At 43.6% G+C, this 21,489-nt stretch overlaps 1 protein-coding gene across 6 annotated transcripts in view; it reads left to right on the top strand.

Annotated features, from left to right (window-relative positions):
* Positions 1–19,141, top strand: part of CEP104 (centrosomal protein 104) — a 41,159-nt gene extending 22,018 nt beyond the window's left edge. For 3 of the 6 annotated variants that reach the window (XM_090024819.1, XM_090024815.1, XM_090024817.1), the window contains 9 exons: positions 205–411; positions 724–840; positions 3,385–3,421; positions 4,034–4,115; positions 4,704–4,812; positions 6,696–6,834; positions 7,376–7,443; positions 11,693–11,783; positions 13,262–19,141. In XM_090024819.1, coding sequence (XP_089880945.1) covers positions 205–411; positions 724–840; positions 3,385–3,421; positions 4,034–4,115; positions 4,704–4,812; positions 6,696–6,834; positions 7,376–7,443; positions 11,693–11,783; positions 13,262–13,398 — 987 coding nt within the window. In that variant the 3' untranslated portion in view covers positions 13,399–19,141. The other 3 variants (XM_090024816.1, XM_090024818.1, XM_090024820.1) reach the window with 3 other exon arrangements.
* The last annotated feature ends 2,348 nt before the right edge of the window (positions 19,142–21,489 follow it).

Genomic DNA, 21,489 nt, shown 5'->3' with positions numbered 1-21,489 from the left:
CATGTGTGCATGGCTTCGTAACTGCAATACTTCCCCATAATGGTGTAATTGCTTTAGATTAAGGGACAGATCTTGATCAGACTGAATGATACCTAGCGCATGCTGAAAATGGGGTGGCCAGGGTAGGTGGTCTTCCCCCAGACTTGGGAACAATGGAGACCAGTTCAGCCCTTAGAAAAAGTTAGAATAACCTTATTGTTTCAGTTTGCAACAGGTGCTTTGGAGCATAGAGTGTATGAAGTACGTGATACAGCATTACGGATTATCTTTGGCATGTACAGGCAGCATCGGACCGTTATATTAAACTATCTTCCACCAGATGATGCCAATACACGCAAGAATGTGCTTTATAAAACACTCTTTGATGGATTTACTAAAATAGATGGCAAACTTACTGAGGCTGAAATTAAAGTAAGTAACAAATCTGTTGAAAATATGCATTCAGCAGCATTTTGATAGAGCCATATATTGAATTTGCAGCTGTACTGGCTGTGAAACGGGTAAGGCTTAATGCTGATTTTTTTTATATTTACAGTATTTGCATAATAAATGCATTGTAGGATGCCATTTTATATGGCTGATAATATATCAGCATCAAACGTAAAGCGTAATGGAAAAATACACAGGTTATTTTTCTGAAATTTAGTAATTTGCTTTCTTGTATCTACCTCCTCTCTGAGAGCATTAAAAAACTACTATCACTGAAAGAGCATTTCTTAATAGGCACAAAAAAAGGCAGCCACAGAAGAAGCAGAGAAACAGAAGAAGGAACAAATTAAGGTGTTGCAGGGACAGCTGGCAGCACTGAAGGAGATTCAGGCAGAAGTTCAGGCTGGAAAGGTCAGTTCCTCTTTCATCAGAGATTCTGAACAGAAATGATCTGTAATGATATTGCTACAAGAAGTACAAGTGAAATTCAGCAGAGGTCTAGGGATATAAATATTGTTTAAAAATGTTCTTTTTAACCCCCTCTAATTATATCAGCTAAACAATTTAACTAATAACACAGAAGCTCAGACACAGCTGCTGCTGGGAGCCACTCCCAGCTCCTGGGGGCCCTTTAACTGGGATGAGAAGGTAGAGTGACCACCTTTTGAAAATGTAAAGGTGGGATAAATGCCTTCCCACCTGCAGCAATGGTGGAGCAAAGTAGGGCAGCAGCGGATGCAGGCTTCCTGCCCTGCTGCCCTGCCCCCAGCAGTGGGCAGCAGAATTCCATGCCATTCCCCTTGCAGGCTGCAGGGAGGCAAACCCAGATCCCTGCACAATGCTGTGAATTCGGGACAAATCTGTCCCAGAGTCATGCAGCCTGGGACCAGGGCTTGATGATCCCATTCCAGGACTGTCTCACCCAATTAGGGACCAGTGTTCACCCTTGGAGGGGGGGAGGAGGCATGCCCAGTTGGACAACACAGTCCATTTTACTGTTTGTATCACCCAATTATCGTTGGCCCTGAGGCCCACACGGCTAACTAATAGCCCCTATTGTATGGGGCCAATGGATGATGCAACAAGATACTTGGGACAACTAATGAAAAAAACAGGATAGGAGTGTTGTGTGGGTCAAAAGGTCAAAACATGAAAATAAGTGCACCTGAAGGGGACACCGAGCAGAGCCCCCTGAGCCACACCCACTGGTCCACGAGGGCATCCACAGAGCCGGTGGACGCCACCCAGTGGTACTCTGCCCGGAAACGTGCACAGACAAACGAGTGAAAAGCGGCCTCGCAGACTCCAGGCACCTCCCGAGCCAGAGCCTCCTTCCTGGTCAAGTACAAGGCCTGCTTTGGCCAGGGCCAGGAAGAGGTTGACCAGGAGGTCCTGGGATTTGGTGTGGCCATGGATGGGATGACCAAAAACAAAAAGGTGGGGGGTGAAATTCAACCAGAACCTCAAGAGGAGGTTCTGGAGGTGGAGGCGAAGGGGCTGCAGCCTGACACACTTGAGGGTCATGTGCGCCAGGCTCTCCCTTTGCCTGCAGGAGGGGTAGGAGACTGGGGTGTCCATGAAGCTCACCACGTACACCAGCTGAGGTCCCCAGTGGCTTGTGGGATGAGGGTGGAATATAGATTCAGCCACTGGGGTGCCCCAGCCATGCCCTCACTGAGCAGGTCCTGCCACTGGGTGTCTGGACGGGGTGCGAGGGCAGCATGATGGACAGTGGAAAAGGGGACCAGTCTGGTGTCCTCCAGCCAGCTCAGGTGATGAAGTTGGGAGCACCATAAGGCCAGACACAGTCCACCTGAAGCCCTGGGCTGGGAGGGAGGGAGCACCTGTGAATTTAACTGAGGAGTCATTAGGTTGCTTGCTGTTTTCCTCTTAAGCTATGGTTACTAGTCCCCCTTGCCCCTCCCTCCCTCTTGCCTGCCCTGCTGCCTTTTGATTCCTGCTGGGGCACCTTCCCTTCCTCATTTCTCTGCCAGACTGCATCTGCGCCTATTAAAAGATAAGTAGTAAGCTAACCAGTTATCGCTGCACTTAATGGTTAAACAATTACCTATTTAACCTTTCATACCCCATACAAAGGGATGGTCTTTAGATGCAGAAAAACAAAAGTCTGAAATCATAATGTTTTGCTTTGTATTTGGGAACATCCTACAAAAAATGCATCCCCGTAAAATTATATAATTGATATACTGCTTAGTGTGCCTGTAAGCTTTAAAGTGAATCTGTTAGAGAAGAGCACGGATATTTTACATATGTAAGTCGCTTCAAAATCATGCTATATTATATGTAGTAGGTTCGAACCTGGCACATGTCCTCCTGACATTGGGCTCTGAGAGCACTCTAAAGCATCACAGTGTCTTGTGTATCAACATCTCTGCGCTTCAAAATGGCAGCAGGGGTGCTTGAACTAAAGCATATTCAGCGAGCTTTAGTCCAAGTTCCCCCACTGCCATTTTCAAGCATGGGGATGCTAATACATGAGATGTGGGAGGCGCTGGAGTGTGGTAACTTAGCACACTCCAGCAGACTCGGTTAATCAAGTCTGCTCCAATGTGCTGTAATTACAGCGCATCGGACCAGCCTCCACACTCATGTACAGGCACCCACTAAAAGTAACTGCACCCTGACAGCATAGAAAGGCTATTTCCCATCCTTCCCTGGAAACCACCGTTTCAATTACCATACCTTTTCAAAAGGGAGAGAAGGGATTAGATCTACTGAAGCAGATTAGATTAGAAATGCCCCAGATTAGAAGTCCTTTTGGAAAGGAGCAAAGGGCATCTGTTCACACCATGACCTATGCAGTGTTGGCTCTACTTTGCTGCTGTTAACCCACTGCACTGTTTCTGGATTTACCTGACCATCCTTCCTTGAAAACAATGGCCAGTGCTACAGCTGGAGATGGAGTTTGCCAACTATTCTGTTTCTGTTTGATAGGAAAAAGAAAATGATTTTCAGAAGCTAAAGAATCAAGGTAGGTGAAACTTAAATATTTCTCCTAAAATAAAGAGAGAAGATAAATTTGACATTATTAGATGGTGAAGTAATTATGAAGTACAGAAGTTTAATGGATGACTGGATGCGATGTTCAGTACACTGTCTTTGAACACAATGAGTTAGTGCTCCTACAGCATTGCCTTAGCTATGGCCTCAATCTGTCTCCAAAGAGTTAACTAAGGATCTGCAAGGGAGAATTGACCACTGGCATACTGACTATTGCTAACATTGGGTTGACATCGCCTGGGCAGGCAGACTGCTGTACCAAACTAGACTGGCTTGAGTTGAGGGCAGACTGGGGTGGAATCACCTGTCATTTCATTTACAAAGTATTCACTGGTATTTTAATTGGGTACTGTTTGCAAACAGTATGTTGCAAGAATGAAAATAACAATGCGCCCAGAAAACATGCAGATTTTCTGCTGTGTAAAGGACTGCTGTCTTTTAATGCTCCCATTATGAAAACTGCTTTCAGACACTGAGGAAAATACAGTTTCAATTAGTCTGCTACTAAGATCTGAAGAAGCAGCATTTACCCAAAATTATTGTGAAGTAATGATTGTTGGGTTTACTGGCTTCCATTTTTCAGGTGATCAGCTAAACAAAGCCACCTTATCTGCAGCAACAGAAATTTCAGATGATCATTCCTCGGTTACAAATTATTTAGATAAGTAAGTAGAATTAGCAGCTTCCTAAATACTTCCATACAGAGCAGTCGGTTATTAATCATACTGACATCTATTGGCCATCAGTTAAATAAACATAAGGCTGATTGGGATTTAAACAATAAGGAGGTGGGAATTATCAGTAAGTAAAATTGCATATCCCTCCTTACAGTTGATACAGTGTGAATTTGTGAATGTGTTTTGAGTTGCTTAGATTAAGAAATTGTCACAGTGTTATGGCCTGCCACTGCCACAGAAAGAACAGGCAAAGCAAAGACTGTAAGACCAACTTCTTCAATATGTTGCGGTATAGATGCAGGATGAAACTATATTAAATGTTCGGGGAGCAAATAAGCCATTCAAGCTTTCTCTGCTGTGTATTTGTCTCTTTCTTTGGCAGATGTTTTTAGTTAACACTTGTAAAGCTATTACAATTCTGCCTTAAGTCCCTCTCTAAAGCAGATATTCTGTGTGGGAAAGAGTTTATATCAAAAACTGTTTAGCAGAATGGCTTTAAATTGGAAGAGTCATCTATTTCGATTAGCTCTTGATTTTAATCCATGGTATTTGTTATTCTTGCCCTGTCTTTTTCAGTCTGTGCATTTTCTGTGGTGAAAGGAATGAATCCTTCACAGAGGAAGGCTTGGATCTCCATTACTGGAAGTGTTGCCCAATGTTAACAAGATGTGAACACTGCAAGCAGGTCAGGCACTATGCTGGAAGGTCTGTGCCAGTATACATAACACATAATTTCTGGAGACCAATTAAGTGCAGCTTCAGCATCAATTTTGCCTGGTTCTCGTTTGAAAAGGCTCCCATTGGTGACCACATTATGTCTTGTTGGTCCCATAAAATGGAATACAGTAAGATTGATGTCTGTGTGGATATGCCATTAGCCAGGAAGTGGGACCATCAGCTTCTTAAAGTCTTGAGTTACACAGCCTCTGGGGCACAAATGGCATCCATAGAATTTAAACCCGTTTCTTGGATGTACTTGCCTCAGCAGCTCTGTGTGTGTGGAGTGGTTTGGTTTTAGATGTTTAGTTGCTTTACTCCTGTGCACCAATACAGGCTTGGGACCAACGGGCTAAGCAGCAGCTCTGCAGAAAATGAGCTAGGGGGTCACAGTGGACAGTAAGCTGGATATGAGCCAACAGTGTGTCTTTGATGCCAAGAAGGCTAACAACATACTGGGTGCATTAGTGCCAGCAAGTTGAGGTGAGGCCACATCGGCAGTGGTATGTCCAGGTTTGGGCCTCCTGCTACAAAAAGGATGTGGACAAGTTGGAAAGAGTCCAGCAGAGGGCAATGAAAATGGTTTGGGGGCTGGGGCCACGCGACTGGTGAGGAGAGGCTGAGGGAACTGGGCTTACTTAGTCTGCCGAAGAGAAGGCTGAGATGGGGTTTGATAGCAACCTTTAACCACCTGAAGGGGGTTTCTAAAGAGGATGGAACTAAGCTGTTTTCAGTGGTGGCAGATGACAGAACAAGGAGCACACCAGTCTCAAGTTGCAGCAAGGGAAGTTTAGGTTGGATATCAGGAAAAACTTTTGCTAGGAGGGTGATAAAGCACTGGAACAAGTTTCCTAGAGAGGAGGTGGAATCTTCATCCTTGGAGGCTTTTAAGGCCCAGCTTGACAAAGCCCTGGCTGGAGTGATCTAGTTGGGGATGGTCCTGCTTTGAGCAGGTGGTTGGACTACATGTGACCTCCTGGGTTCTTGGCCTCCTTCAGGCCAAGGAAGACTGAAACCATATCTTCCATTCCCAGAAAAGTGTCCAAGCCATCAGGCTGTGGGCTGGCTAGCCCAAGCATACCTTTTTCACTTCCACTGTTGGAAGTAGCCAACTGGGCAGCCAAAATACAAGATTCATGGAGCCAAAAGAAGAGCAAGCAAGAGGCAGCCTGTAGTTCAGTACATGGAGGGCAGGAGGGAGTCACCCCTGGAACTTCTGCTGTATTTTGCACCAAATGCTTCAAAAGCATTAGTCTTTCTTCTGTTGTCTAGTATGTCAGTTGCCCGCCCACCCACCAATTGCTCACTCAGTTTAGGACCATCAGCTACCTAAAGTGTAGTTTACACAGCCTTTGGGCCACAGATATAGTTGGCTCAGCAGCTGTCGGTGGTGTGTGGGGTGGTTTGGTATGGATATTTAGTTGCTTTACTCAACCATTCACAGCTAAGCTGATTTCAGGTGACAGGTTTTGTACTGCTAACTACTCTGTGCAAAGGTTGTCTCAGGAGCAGATGTTCCTACTGTGCCCCAGTGGTCCAGGCTGTGAATAATTTCTAGTGATTGTAGTTTAAAGGTAACCTTAAAGTTCCTTTAAGCATGGGGAATAAGTTTTAAGTTTCCTTTTTTTAATAATGTTTTTTATCACCTTAAAATTGGTAAGATGTAATTTTTAAATGCCTGTTTGTCAGGAGCCCTTGAACTGAAGTGACTCTTTTAATAAAAAATAAAAAAATGGAACCTAAGCTCTAAAATCACTTCAGGTTTTTTGGGGAAGTCTTACCCTTAGTTGCATAATATATCACAACACAAGCCCATTTGTGACCACCATATATGTGCTTTGCCTGTTGCAGGTGGTGGAAATAGCTAGTCTGACAGAGCACCTGCTGACTGAGTGTGATAAAAAAGAAGGCTTTGGGAAATGTCAGCGCTGCAGTGAGGCCCTTCCAAAAGAGGAGCTGCCTAAACATATCAAGGGCAAGGCTTGCAATCGTGAGTAGCTTTAAGTAGAATAGTACAGTTGATGAGAACTACAATACTTAGCACCTTTGGAAAGCTTGGGCATTCTCTTAAGGTGCCATACTATGGATTCCTAACTTGAGGCTAAGGATTGAACACTTTTTTTTTCCCCCCCCCCCCCATTACTCCTTGCATTTTCTGCATTACTCTCCCTTCTATTAATACATATGTTTCACGTGGCTAAAGCAAGCAGGAACCCATCAGAGTGTTACATAGTTTAAATAGCCCTAATTACTGTTGGCCCACCTGTGGACATATCTATATCAGCTACCACCTCTCCTCTTCCCATCCTGTTTCTGCTGAATAAAGATGTGTAAAGCCAGAGCTGCCTTCTGAACAGCCTCTTGTTTGGTCTGTGGAAGGTAGGATAGTAGCTGGCTTCATCTCTTCTTCAAGGCAGTCAGCAGGGATTAGTTTCTGTTCTTTGTTGCCCAGGCCCTTCTCTTGTATTTGCTGCTGATTGATGATAGTGTAATTTACCTTTTTGGTAACTTCTCTTTCCAATTATTTTCAGCTGCCAAACCAGAAAAAGTGGCAAACCATTGTCCATTGTGCCATGAGAACTTCACCCCAGGAGAGGAGGTAGGAGACACTGTCAAATTGGTTTCATTAGTCCTGCTGTGAGACTGAACTATCTTGTTCTTTACAATGCTGAAATACTTAGTTTACCTGAATATACCCACACTGGAAAGTACCTAGGTTCTCCACAGGTGACTGTAGTATGATGATAGCATAGACTGCTGATTTTAGGTGGTCTTGAATCTGGGTCTCCTCCTAGCCACTGGTTCTTGGCAGTTTCCTCAAATCATTGAAAGGCCTGTTTCATTCTGTCGGAATTCAGAACCTCTAGAATCTCCAAATCATCGTGACAGAAGGGGTCAAAGCTGATGGTTTTTTTTTTAAAAAATGCATTTAGAAAAAAATTCCCAGTGATTGTCATCCAGAAACTCGTAATAGGCTAAGAGAGTTGTCAGCACCCATGCACTTGAAGCTTTCCAAATCACCAAACTATTACAAGACTCTCTGTTTGTTGAGTTGTCAGTTACAGCATTCCTTTGTGGCCATGTGCCGCCCAAAATATTTGCAAGAAGATTAGTCATGTCTAGAAAAATGTTTAGGACACTTGGGATAACAATTTTGATAACTTTTGCTTCTGGTGTGAGGAAAACCTACTCCAAAAGTGGGAAGCCAGCTCTGATTAGCGAAAGAGTCTTGGGAAGCTAAGTAGAGCCTCACTTGCTGTTTGCTGCGAGTAACTGCCAAGGTTGAAATAATGCACTTCCAGTGATTTTGTTTTTTCCTTTGGATGGAAGTATAGCAGATGCTTGTTATGTACAAGCATAATCATATCAAAGTATTTATCACATTTGCTGATGAGCAGCTGAATTCCTCATAGATTGCCTGACCTTTGTAATATATAATTGTTTCTGTAGCATAACTCCTCTTTCTGATGCAAGTTGACAAACAGTGAATATTAAGTCACTGTTTAATTAATTAATCAATCAATCACTAATTCACTGTCCCTACCCAAGGTAGGAGCCAGCACCACTTCCCTTGGAAGTTGGTTCCAGATCCTAGCTGCCCTGACTGAAGTAGTGCCTCCTGATATCTAACCTGAACCTACTCTCAAACAGCTTATGGTCATTATTCCTTGTTCCTCCGAGCACCTCCAGGAGTAACAGGGTCTCTTCCATTCCCTGCTGGTCCTCCCTGGTAAGTTTTTGTAAACGGCCACCAGGTCGCCTCTCAGCCTTCTCTTGTGAAGGCTGAACAGGTTCAGGTCCCGTCGCCTCTCATAGGGCCTGCCCTGTGCTGTCCCCGGATTGTGCGAGTGGCCCTCCTCTGGACCCTCTTGATGTTGTCCATATCCCTCCTAGAACTGGACTCAGTACTCCAACTGTGGCCTGACCAGTGTCGCATAAAGGGGGAGGATCACCTTCTTGGACCTGCTCGTGATGCATCTGTGGATGCACAACAAGGTGCGGTTGGCCCTACTGACAGTGTCCTCGCATTGGCAGCCCACGTTCATTTTGGAATCAATGATGACTCCAAGATCTCTTTCTGCCACTGTGCTTTTGAGAAGGGAGTTCCCCAGCCTATAGGTATGCTGCTGGTTCTTACTGCCCAAGTGTAGTACCCTGCACTTGTCAGTATTGAACCCCATCTTATTCTCATTCGCCCACCCCTGTAACCTGTCCAGGTCCAGCTGTATCCTGTCTCTCCCTTCTAGCATGCCCACCTCGCCCCAAATCTTGGTGTCATCAGCAAATTTGAACAGGGTGCTTTTCACCCCCTCGTCCAAGTCACTTATAAAGACATCGAACAGTACGGGCCCAAGGACCCAGCCCTGGGGGACTCCACTGCCCACATCCCTCCAGGTTGAATATGACCCGTCCACCACCACTCTCTGGGTGTGGCCCATCAGCCAATTTGTGACCCATTTGACTGTGTAGGCATCAATGCCACAGTCGCTTAGCTTTTTAATGAGAATGGGGTGGTAAACAGTGTCAAAGGCCTTCCTAAAGTCCAGAAAAACTACGTCCACTGCAACACCTGCACCTGATGATTTCGTGACCTGATTGTAGAAGGCAGTCAGGTTGGTCTGACAGGACCTGCCTCTAATGAACCCATGCTGGTTCCCTCTGAGCATCAACCCCGCCCCCCCCCCCCCCCCCCCCCCCCCCCCCCCCCCGCTGGTCCTTCCTGGATGTGCTCCTGGATAATCTTCTCAAAAAGCTTCCCCAGGACTGAAGTAAGATTAACAGGCTTATAGTTGCCCAGGTCCTCCCTCCTTCCTTTTTTTGAAAATGGGGACCACCTTGGCCTTCTTCCAGTCATCTGGCACCTGGCCAGAACACCATGAGTGCTCGTAAAGCTGTGCCAGGGCCCCTCAATTAACCCCTGCCAATTCCCTCAGCACCCTGGGGTGGAGAGTGTCTGGACCTGCTGACTTGAACACGTCCAGCCCCTCCAGAAGTTCCCTAACTTGGTCCTCCCTGACCTAGGCCTGGTGGAGTCTCTCCTGAGTCCATCCTGAATCTCAGTGGGGGATTCCCAGTCTATGCACAAAAAAACGGAGGCAAAGAAATTGTTAAAAAGGTCTGCCTTTTCCTGCGTCGCAGCCACCAGATTGCCACGCATATCCTGCAGGGGCCCCACGTTACCCGGTGCCACCTTCATGCTCCCTATGTATTTAAAAAAGGACTTTTTGTTGTCTTTGATCCTTGATGCTAGCCCTAGTTCTGTATCTGCCTTAGCTTTCCTAACAGCCCCCCTACAGACCCAAGTGATGGAGGTATATTCCTCTTTGGTGACAGCCCCTCCCTTCCACTGGGTGTATACCTCCTTTTTGGCTTTCAGGCGTTCCTGAATGCGTTTGAGCCAGGGGGCTTTTGAGCACTCCTTGCGCCCTTTGATTGTCGTTGGGACTGTCACCCCTTGGGCTCGAAGGATCGTCTCATTAAGGAACGACCACTCGTCTTGGACACCCAGTGCCGCCTACCAATCTCAACTCATTGAAGTTGACCCTCCTGAAGTCAAGGGCTACTGCTTTGCTGCAGGCCCTTGACGCCCTGCATTGGATGGTGAATTCCAGTTGGCAATGATCACTGTCACCCAGGTGGTCAAGAACCTGGAGTCCCCTCACCAGGTCATCATCGCCTGTGGCCAGGACCAGGGCCAGAGTGGTTGCATTGATTTAATGGAGAAGCTGGCTCATTCTCCCTGGTGGAACTGTGCACCTCCTGGGTTAAGTGGAAGTCCTGTATCTCAGTGAGGAACCTTCATAAGCGGTCCAACCTGGCTGACTGCTTCTCCTAGCAGATGTCTGGGTAATTTAGATCACCCGTGACGACTACATAGGCCTTAAGTGCCTCCTCAAGCTGACCCGAGAATTTGCAGTCCAGCTCTTCCCTTTGGTTGGGTGGTCTGTAGTAGACCCCCACCATTAAGTCCCTTTAGGATAATTACTTAGCTGGGGTCACATGAGCCCAGTATTCTCTCCTGCCCAGGGCAGGGGGTCAGACTTGAAAATCTACTTGGGTCCCTTCTGACCCTACATCTATGAATTTAGTTCACCTCGGTTATCAAAAGAATAATCCAAAATCAACTTCCTTTGGGAAACAGGATTGTAAAAAGAAAGTTATGGCCCCTTTCCACTGTGAAAATAGCTCCGTTTGCTGTTAAACGGTTGCTTTCCATAAACAAGCCACAAAGTGTTCACTTGCTTTTTTTTACTTCTGCTTAGCAAGTATTCCCAAGAAATTGTTATTATGTGGTATCTAATTTAGTGACACACTTTGGTTCTTTCTAATTACTGTAACTTGTACTCAGCCTGGATCACTGAGTACTTTGTAGCTCTATTCTAGTTGTGGAGCCATGTCCTGCTTGTTTGTTTTTTTGTTTTTTCTTTCCTTTATTTTAAAATGTCTATGGATGAATGGGTTTTTCTGCTTTGATCCCGTATTGTTTCTTTTCTGCTTTGAATTTTAATTGCTTATTAAAGTACCATAAGCTCCCTGCCTTTTTTTACCTTTTGGGTTTTGTAATATTGACATTGGTACCATTTTGATAGATATTATTACTGTCTGGTTGCAATAGAATAAAATTACTCTTTTCTATTCCAAGCATCAAGTCACCTCACTTTTGCAATGGGTCATGAGTCATTCCTAAAATTTGCTTTAGCAAGAAAATGTCAACAACTTTGTCCTTCATTTCCTCAACAAACTTAAAAGTCTTTTACTGCCTCCTAGTTTTGCTGTAAAAGCTGTCTGGTGTGGTATGAAAGACCTGCCACTTTTTTCTGTTTTTAATTCTGCTTAATTGATCTTAGGCTTGGAAATCTCACCTAATGGGCAAAGATGGCTGTAAAATGAATCTGCGGAGGGTGCACACTATAAACAAAACCCTACTGATGCAGCCTGGTACAGTATTTCCTTGGCATTGTTTTATGGTCTTTAATTTGTTCAGTTTCTTTAAATGGAAGGTTCCATTCTAGCTATCAGGATGATTCCTTACTACATGCTGTTAGATACAAAAATCAAATATGGAAACATTTTAAAAATGTATTTCCAAATATGTTAGTAAAAACTAATACATATCACAGCAGGCAAATTCTGCCCCTTGCTTACACCACTTAAGTCCCATGTACCCAAGAGCGGATCCATTGATTTGATGGAGAGAAGCTGGCTCACTTCATTTAATCTTGTCTTAAATAGTAGCATGCTCCTGAAGATGCACTATGCTGTAACTGTCCCACCCAGGGAATGCTAGGAGCTTAACAAGTACAGCACAGGCAAAATTTGAACAAACTCCTGAACACTAACCTGCCAGTGTACCTCAGCTCTATTTAAACCATTTTTAGTGAATAGTTAGAGGTTGCCAATCTAATCCTAATAATGGGATAGACTGAATAGATAAGCTTTTATATTATTTATCCCTTTTGACTTTGACCTAAAGCTGTCAAAATGTAAAGGTTTGTAATTGGGAGGAGAAATTGGAGACTAAGTCCTGTTTTTTCAGAATGCAGAATCCGACTGCTTTTTGCTTGCAGTACAAAGGCATTTTTTTTTAAACCAGTACTCCCCAGTGCTCCCTCCAAACCTCTTGGGAGGGTCACCCTGCTAGCAGCATGTTCAGACTTTGTTGGTCTGTACTTCTGTCTGGGCTCCCCCATTCTTGTCTACTTGTACCATCACATTCTGAGTAGCACGTCTTGGTGAAACAAAGTTAAACTGTCTCTAAGAGGTACCATAAGAAAAGACAGCTGAACTCAGTGTTTTTAAGCAAAGTTGGCCTGAAGTACAGCAACAATAATTTGGTTCTTAGCATTCCCAATTACACCAGTGACATGGGTTCTTCACTTAGTGTGACAGTGGCTAGCTTTCTGCCTTATGGAAAATAGGAATTGAGACACTAGGCCAGGGGTTGTCAGCTGGGGGTATGTATGCCCCTTGGGGTACTTTGAAAGGTCCCAGCAGGTATGTGGAAGCGGACAGGAATGAAGTGCCGCTACCTCACAGGAGCAGAGCTGGAGCAGGGCAGGACAAGACACTGCACTGCTGGTGCTTAGCCCCCTCTCTGGTACACTTATTAAAAAGGGGGCTGCCGGGGGGTACACTTACTAAAAACCCCTGCGCTAGTCTAATAAGTAGGTAGGAAGTGAACTCTGACCAGACTTATGACATGTCTAATAGGTCACCAAACACTATTGGTATGGTTAGGTTTTAACAGTGGTAAGTCATTATATTAGATTCATGGTAAAAAAATCATCTCCTGTTAGGAATCCTTATAATACCTCCATCACTTAAATGCAGTGTTTTTTGTCAACCTTGGAGGTGAGCCAGATTTCTAAACTTCAAGGCTTGAACTTGATGGGTGCATGCCTGTGTTCTTTTTGCAGGCAAAGCAGGAGGGTTAGCTGTCAGCAAGCCAGTCCCTACAGGAGCAAAGCTGCGATCCCCCACCATAGGAAGTAAGATCCCAACCCCAAGAGGGGGCATAAATAAAAGCACTGGCAGAACATATGCAAAGCGATGACATGAAAAATACTTGTTTCCTTCATAACTGAGCAAGTTTTTTTGCGATGCACATCTGTGAGCTTTGATTAGAAAGGGATGGGAACCTCAAACTGCACATTTCACCTGAACTCCCCTCTGCTGTCTGTTAGTCATGACTACTGCTTGCCCACTTTGGTTTCCCAGTGTTGTAGGCTCTTGGGGCAGTTATGCACATCTTACTGCTTAGTGACTTGCAGACTACGGGAAAGGTCTTCTGGCCTGGGGCATTCCTTTGTCCTTCCCCAATGGCAAGAAGAAGAGAAATTGGCTGCAGAATCTCTTCTTGCAGCTTTCCTAGCAGAGGGGAGTCCCCAATAAGTAAAGAGCTAGCTGAGCCAAATACAATGCTACCCTCTGTAGCAGCAACAAAGGTTGGGGCAAAATGGCCCAACAAGTTGGGGTTGTTCTCCTATTTAATGGGATGACAGTTGTCTTGTGTTCACTTAAGTAGCCTGTTGGCTGGGGCTGAAAGGAACAGGCACTGACATCAGGAAGCCACAGCCTTTAGTTATCTTTGCTATCCAGAGGCCGAAGGAGGCCAATCTGGGTCAAAATTGTGCCAGGCTTTCAGAAGGAAGCTTTAAGATGTTTGTTCTTTTGGGCCCAATCTCATATCTGCTCACAAAAGTTATAGGAATATAATCGCCTGACTTAATCAGTGAAAACTGGTAACTGCAAAATTTAGCTCATAATTGTTCTCTGCTCATATCTGCTTATCTGTGTGACTGATTCCAAGTAATAGTCACTAGTACTTCTTTATAATCAGAGACACCTTGATACAAGAACAAGACTATAATAAGATACAGGATGATAGTACAAAATGTCTCTAGTATATATTTATGCGCTACTCCGAAAGTCCACACTGATAGTTAAACTATCACATTTAGACATGGGAACAATTTGGTGAGAAATAGTGAACAGACTAGCTATGCTGTTCTCATTATAGCTTTCATGCAGTTATCTTTGTCACAGCAATATCACAACTCTCTGGGTCTAATGTACAATTAACAAAAAATATGTAGACAGTAAAGGAATATTTTTGCTATTGATTTACTATGGAGATGGAGGATTTCAATATGGTTACTGGTTTGTAGCTGTGGAATGATGGTGTAATTAAACATGGATTCTTCCTAGGAATTTTACTGCAATGCTTGTCTTTTTGCTTGCTTTTTTTTCCTATTTTTGATCCATGTGTTCAGTCTAATAAATATGTCATAAGAGCTACTTCCTCTAAGATAAAACCACCCATATATTTTAGGAGTACACCTCTATATATAGCATACGTATTAGACATTTAGATAGAGTAATTTATGCCTAAGTACTTTATCAAGTAAGATCATGTAAAAAGCAGTTTGAAAAATGACAAGATTATATTTAAATAGATGCAGACTCATCCAAACCAATAAATACCCCTGAAGTGATCAGCTTGTGAAAAGGCAGATTCAGAGCTAACAGTGAAGGAGGAAACAATGCAAGCTAGGACTTTTTTTCAAATCCCATACTATATCCAATCTGTAGTTTCTCTTTTTGCAAAAAATGTTGTTACCCACTCTGATGCTGCAAAGGAAAGCATTATGCCATTCCCTGGAGACTTTATTTCACTATAAATTCAACTGCGTGAGGCATAATTCCACAGCTTGTGGGTAGCAGCGTGAAGTGTTACCCTTTTTTTTTTTTTTTTTTTTTTAACTTTCAACACAACACTCTGCACTTCTATGTCACTTTACAGCTAAAAAGTTGAATAAATTCTTGCTCAAACATGCTCAGCAGTGGCTAGGAATAGCAAAGGTTCCTTTGCATAGAACTTTATGAAATTGTGCAATTAAACTTAGCAGTACAGGCCCTGTCTGTTAGGGGAAATACTTGATCCAAAAATGGACACGGGTTATGTGATGAAAAGATTTATCAGCTTTTTTAATAATTAAGTTAGTATGGATGTATGGTAAAATGGTGATATGTTCTATCCTTTTTGTGGGCAAGTAGCTTTCTTTAATATTGGCTAGATAAGCCAATGGGGGGGAAAAAGGGAAAATTGTTCTGCAAAGTGTCTGTCTGCTTGTAGACCTAAAAAAAATACCCCCCCACCCCCAATCCACTTTAGACTAAGCAGCATGTTATTTCAATCCAGCTCCCCAGTGTCTGTATAGATCAGGTGCTTCAGCGTGGCTTTTTGGTGCTTTTATCTAATAGACTAGCCAGTTGCCCATCAAGAATGATTGGGGGAGAGAGGGTGGGATGGAGTGCGCCACCTAACACCCCATGCTGCTGCTGTTCTGCCTCTCGCAAGGAGCGGTGCTGGGGAGGAGCAACGCTGGCCTCGGCTCCCCCACCCTCTGCCCGGTCCTCTGTGCAGCTTCGGAATCATGATGGCGCTCCCCCATGCTGGAGCACTCTGGCTGTTTCCATCAGCCAATCGGAGCACAAATGAAGTGTGACAGACGGACAGACTTTGGGTTTTATAATGTTAGAATGATTCAGTCAGCCATTAGATAAAAGCGCCCAAAATGTCCCACTAAAGCTCCTGATTTAATACAGACATCAGGTGAGCTGGGTCCAACTAATGCAGTCTCTTTTGGAGGTGTGCTGGGCTCAGTGTGGGAGTGTCCTGAGTTTAAAGTAAAGTGCTGGTTTTTTGTTCTGTTTTGTTTAATGTCTGCAAACAGCCTCTCTGCTCAGCAAAAACTGCCACCCATAACTTACAATCTGTACAGATGAGCCCATGGTAAAACAGTGGAGACTGCCCTCTCAGTAGGGTTCATGTGCTTTTAGTCACTCCACTCTAACCCAGGTAAGATACCAGTTGCCCATTACCACTCAGCCCAAACCCCAGAGATGCTACTAAAAGCTGTGTATCTACTGAAATGAGGAGTCAGTCCTACAAGTGAAATCTGGGACTTCGGTCTTTTTTTGATTAAGTGAACATTAACTCCTGACACAGCCTGATAACTTGGGAGCTCCTCTCTTACTTGGGACTAAGCATGCCTTAGTCCCTTTTGCAGTTGAACTTAAGCCACTTCTAAAAAGGCAGTCTTGATGTAGAATAAATGTCCCCTCATGGAGCTGGCATGGAATGGCAAGTGTGCTTTAAGTTCACAGTACAGCATATTTTGTAGTATCTTCTCCCCCAGGAGGAGCTTTAAGTGTGGGGAGGGGCTTTTAAGAACTGTGAAAGTAAAACAAACAAACTAAAATGTATTTTAATGTTGTTTAAAAGTCACTTTCCTGACTGGCACCCTGGCTAGTTGTAAATCTGATTTAATAATAAAGTTTGTTTTCCCTTCATTAGCTGTGCAATGAAGTAAGTATTCTTACACCGGAGCACATGGCAGCAATTTGCTTTATCAGAACACAGAGTGCTAAGGAGTAGGTGCTAAAATGCTCTTACGCCATGGAACAACACTTTAACCTCCCTGTTACATTATCAGCTTCAGGATATTTCCTTCCAAGAGGGAATGAATTGTTCTGCACCTGTCCCCACAACGGGTACAGAAATGCCTGATTATAGTCATCTTATAAGTGACATTTTTCTTTTGCTGCATTGAAATAAGTTTGCTGTCTCGTATTTTGTATATGTTATACTATATTTGTAGTGTACAGTTTTTTTATAGAGCTTGTTTGTGCCCTGTAAATACCTATGAATTTTATAAGTATGTTTTAAGTTTGTTGCAATGTGTCTTTTGAAACTGTTTTGTTTATATATATTTGTTAGAACCTAAATGACACATCCATTGTAAAAACAGATCCTGGAGTCCCCTACTTCCCAGTGGTTTTGTATAATGAGTGGGAATTGGGTATTAAGATTCTAGAGTACAACTTGCTTTGGAAAGGCCCAGACCTGCAAGCTTTTACGTGTATACATTCAGTGAAATCATGCCTTTTGTTAAGAGCAGGGGCAGGCAATTATTTTGAGTGGAGGGCCACTTATTGAGTCCTGGCAAGCCATCAAGGGCCACATGATAGGCAGCCATGGCAAATAAACAGTAATTTTCTAAATTTTTTAGGGGCCCCTCGGGCAGGATAGAATGCCCTGGCAGACTGCATCTGGCCCCTGGGCTGCATTTTTGCCCACCACTGGTTAAGAGCCATATTTGCTGGATTTGGTCTTCTCACTGCAAATGCTAACCCCTCATTGGTGTTAGCAAGTCTTTTTTAAATTGGGCAAGCAATACTTGAAGGCTTTTAGTTAAACCCTACACCCAACCTAAATTGCATACATGCTCACTGTTCTCTAATTTGATTAGGAGGGCATCCAAGATTAAAAGACTTTTTATAATATTGTTTACAAAGCCTCACCAGTTGGAATAAGGGCCATAGTTACTATTGTTGTTCACCACTTGAGGGGTGGATCTACACAAGACTCCTAAAGTTGCAGTAGACTAATTCCACTGCACATTAGTAAAAACTGTGCTGATGTGCAGTAGAATTAATCTACTGTGCATTTGCATTACAAGAACTATTTATCTGTGTTAATGTACAGTAGCACCAATTATGGTGCATTAAGGTTCATGCATTATGGCACATTTAATGAACTTGTAGACATGCTCAAAGTGGCTGACCGTTTTGGGAATTAAGGTGTTTTACAGCATTTGGCTCTGCTCCCTCATGACTTTTCCAGCTTGTTTTTTCATTGATGTTCAGAAGTTGTGATGCTTTACTGAGAGAGCAGTGTGTTTTTAGGGTACATTCCCCAAATGCATTTCCCCCTGCTTCATTTACCATGATCCATGGAAAGCTTGTGAACTGCTTTCCTGCTTTGCTACTTCAAATGGCTTTAATGGCTGCTCTTTCTGCAACTCTTCAGCTTCCTTGCATTCTGTGCACTAAACTTTCTGCTTAAATGTGTCATCATCACTGCTGCCTGCTCCTCAACAACTGAGCCCTGGCACAGACTTGTACTGATTCCGGTGTGTCTGCTGGTCACCTCATTGTCATGCAGTCTGTGGAACATGTTATAAGCAATCTCGGCGCACACTGCTGAATAAAAGCTTGTAATCATGAAACGGAAGCTACCTGGGGTAAATACTTGAATAGCGTTTTAGAGGTGGGCCAGTGGAAATTTTTGAAGACCTTGAATCAATTTCACTAAGCAAACAGTGATGCCATTTATCATTTTAGAAAGGATTTAACCAGGCTACTTCCTTATTTTAAAAAGTCTGTTTTCCATCCCCTGATAAAATAAACACCAGAGTGAAAAACAGTGAAGCATGTTCTCATGCCATGAAAAAAGAAAAGGAGGTATCTAATGGCTTATAATGTCTGGACTTAAGTATTCCAGAGCTCAGTATCTTTTGGAGGGGCACTTTTTGCTGGGTAAAGGCCCCCAAACCTGCTTACCACATGCATGCTTTATATCAAGGAAGGCTTTTGTATCCTGCTGAAAGGAAGGTCAGACTTTGGCCCCTACATCGTAGTTCTTCCACCAGAGACCACTAGGTTCTGCAGACATCTGCCAGTATTTTTTTTTCTCATCCATCTGAACTGCAGAAGCTATTCAAGAGCAAAAGCACATCATCCCACCAGGAGTTCACCCACATCTGAGGCTGCTGTTGGGGAATTCCACTCCTGCAAGTGATCATTTGTCTGTTGAATCCTTACCAGTTACTTGATTGAATAACCTCTGATCCCAGCAGTCTTGTAGTTCTCACCTCCAGTGAAAGGGCACCTAGGTGAAATTATGTAATTTGTATCAGATTAATTTTATTAAATAAAGTATTTTAACAGGTTGTGATATCTTATTTTTGACAGCCCCCTCCCCAAGTTGATGTCTGATGCACATGCTGGGCTCACTTGCCTGCTTGTGACTAGCTAGTTTTTTCTGGGTTTTTTTGGGTTTTTTTGTTTTTAAATAAAAAAAAAAATCCCATGCCAAATGTTTCAAGGTGAAATGAAGGCAGCATGCACCAGCACCCTTAAAACATGAGCTAAAAGGAAATGCAGGCTTCAAGTTCTGTTTCTCAAAAGAGGCATTTGTGAGAAGCAAGTCTGGGGCTTTTTTGTGGTGTGGGGACAGTTATCTGTCTGTTTGGTAATATCTTTTATTGGACCAACTACATTTGGGGGAGATGTCAGAGGTCGAAATGCTTGTTCCTTAAAGATCTGTCTTGATTCTACTATTGTATCTTAACCAGTTATTGAGAAATATATACAGCAGCACTGAATAGTGACTAAATGCAAACCATGCTGGAGCAGTGGTAATCACTTTCCTGCTCATCTCCCATTTCTGGAAAAATGGTATCCAATTTGTAGCCTTGCACTCCTGTCAGTAGTCCCTGAGCAAAGTGATGCATGAAGGCTACAAGCCGCTTTTTATTGGAGTTTTGTTTCATCCAAGACCCTGGGCATGTCTGCACACAACGCTTCTGTGCAGTCATTACTGCTCGTTTATTTAGTATTTGTATTAGCAAGTACTAACTAAATGACAGTAACCAGAGTTACTGCGCAGTAGCACCAACAAACATCTTTTAGGTGACGCTACTGTCCAGTAACCCAATAATGCTGCTCAGTAGTGTATTAGCACTGTCCGTGTTGTAATGCACTACTGTGCAGTACTTTTCAGTTACTGCAGTCAGCCTCTCGTGTAGACACTCCCCTGCATCCAAAACAAGGAAACGTTCTAAAAACTTGAGGTGATATAAGAATGCCAACATTTATTGTCCCATCAAGGACTTAAGAATGCAAAACTTGTATTGTTTGGTTTTGTCAACAAAGTTGATTAGGACCCTAAGGCATGTAGGATTCTAGCCCAAGGATTACAGAAATTTTTAAATCCAGATGTGGCACCAAAAGTCAGATTATTGGCACTGACAACAAAAAAAAAAGAAGCAACAATATAAAAATATCAGTGTTGTAGAAATATTAAGTCTATTAATAATAAATAGCATCTCACTATATCCCATAAATGAAGTTTGAAGGCTGTGCTGTAACAGTTGCATATCTGTTTGAAAAAAATCTTAACCTGATTGATGCTATTGCAACTCAGAACAGTCTAAAGGAAATTAGTTTAATTGTTCTTTCCTTCCTGGAAGACCAGCTTGTGCACCTCAAGCAGTTTTCAAGCTTCTAAGTGAGCACCTCTTCCATTTTTCTCTAGGTGGAATGGGATTCCCTACAGAACACAGATCTTGTGAAATGGCTGTTTAATTTATGGTTTAGGCAATTAAAAAATAGCCTTTATCTTCCGTAAGAAAGAGCCTCAGGCAAAAGGAGTGACCCTCTCTGCCTCCCAGCCAGGCTTGTAATTTTGCTCCTGTTCCAACCCCCAATATTGACAGGCTTAATGTTCTGTACCCTGGATGCACTGCTGCCAAAGCAATCATAGAGGAAGAGGAGTAGAAAGTCTGTGCAGCTGTAAGATTAATGTAGATGCCATCTTGTATTATGAAGTCTTAACAGTCTGTGGCAGCAAGTCTGTTCCTTTAGCCCAGTCTCCTGTGCTGTCCCTATACTAGAGCACCTGATGTACTGGCTGCCTGTACTGTTGCAGAGCTGGAGCAGCTGGATTGGAGACCTGCAAGATTTGCCATACCTCTGCTCTAGATTTTGTAGGATGTGCCAGGGGGCGACTCTGGGCCAGCAACAGAAATACAATTTGGAACCATTCCAGCCTGTCCTCACGCTAGCTTAAACTGACTTAACCTAGTCTCTTCGGACTGGTTTTAAAAATAGTTGCCAACACTTAGACAGCTGCTGTCCTAACATTAGCAGTGCAGCATCTCTACAGCTAAGACAGTATAACACTATACTGGGGTAGCAAAGCCCTGCCCCCTCTCCTGGCCACTGCCCAAACCTCACTATGTTGCGACTTTTGGCCTCAAGATCCCACCCTGTTGTTTTTCTTGCCACACCTTGATGTTACAGATTGACAGGGAAGCTGCCCCTAAAGGGCAAAGTGGATTTTGGAAGTTAGGCCTTTGTCTGGGCAGAGGCCCCCTGGCCTTGTCCCGCTTTACTTTGGCCGAGCCCCTCAGCCTGAAGTCTGCTGCTCCAGGACCACAAGCTACCAGGCCTCAGCTCTGGCCATGCCATCATGTCCTTGGGCTCCTCAGCCCCTGGTTTTGCTCTCACGAGTTTT

The sequence above is a fragment of the Crocodylus siamensis genome, chromosome 12, assembly GCF_052110815.1.
Source record: "Crocodylus siamensis isolate JL-2025a chromosome 12, ASM5211081v1, whole genome shotgun sequence".
Lineage (NCBI taxonomy): Eukaryota > Metazoa > Chordata > Crocodylia > Crocodylidae > Crocodylus > Crocodylus siamensis.
This window is presented reverse-complemented; position numbering and strand designations above follow the sequence as displayed.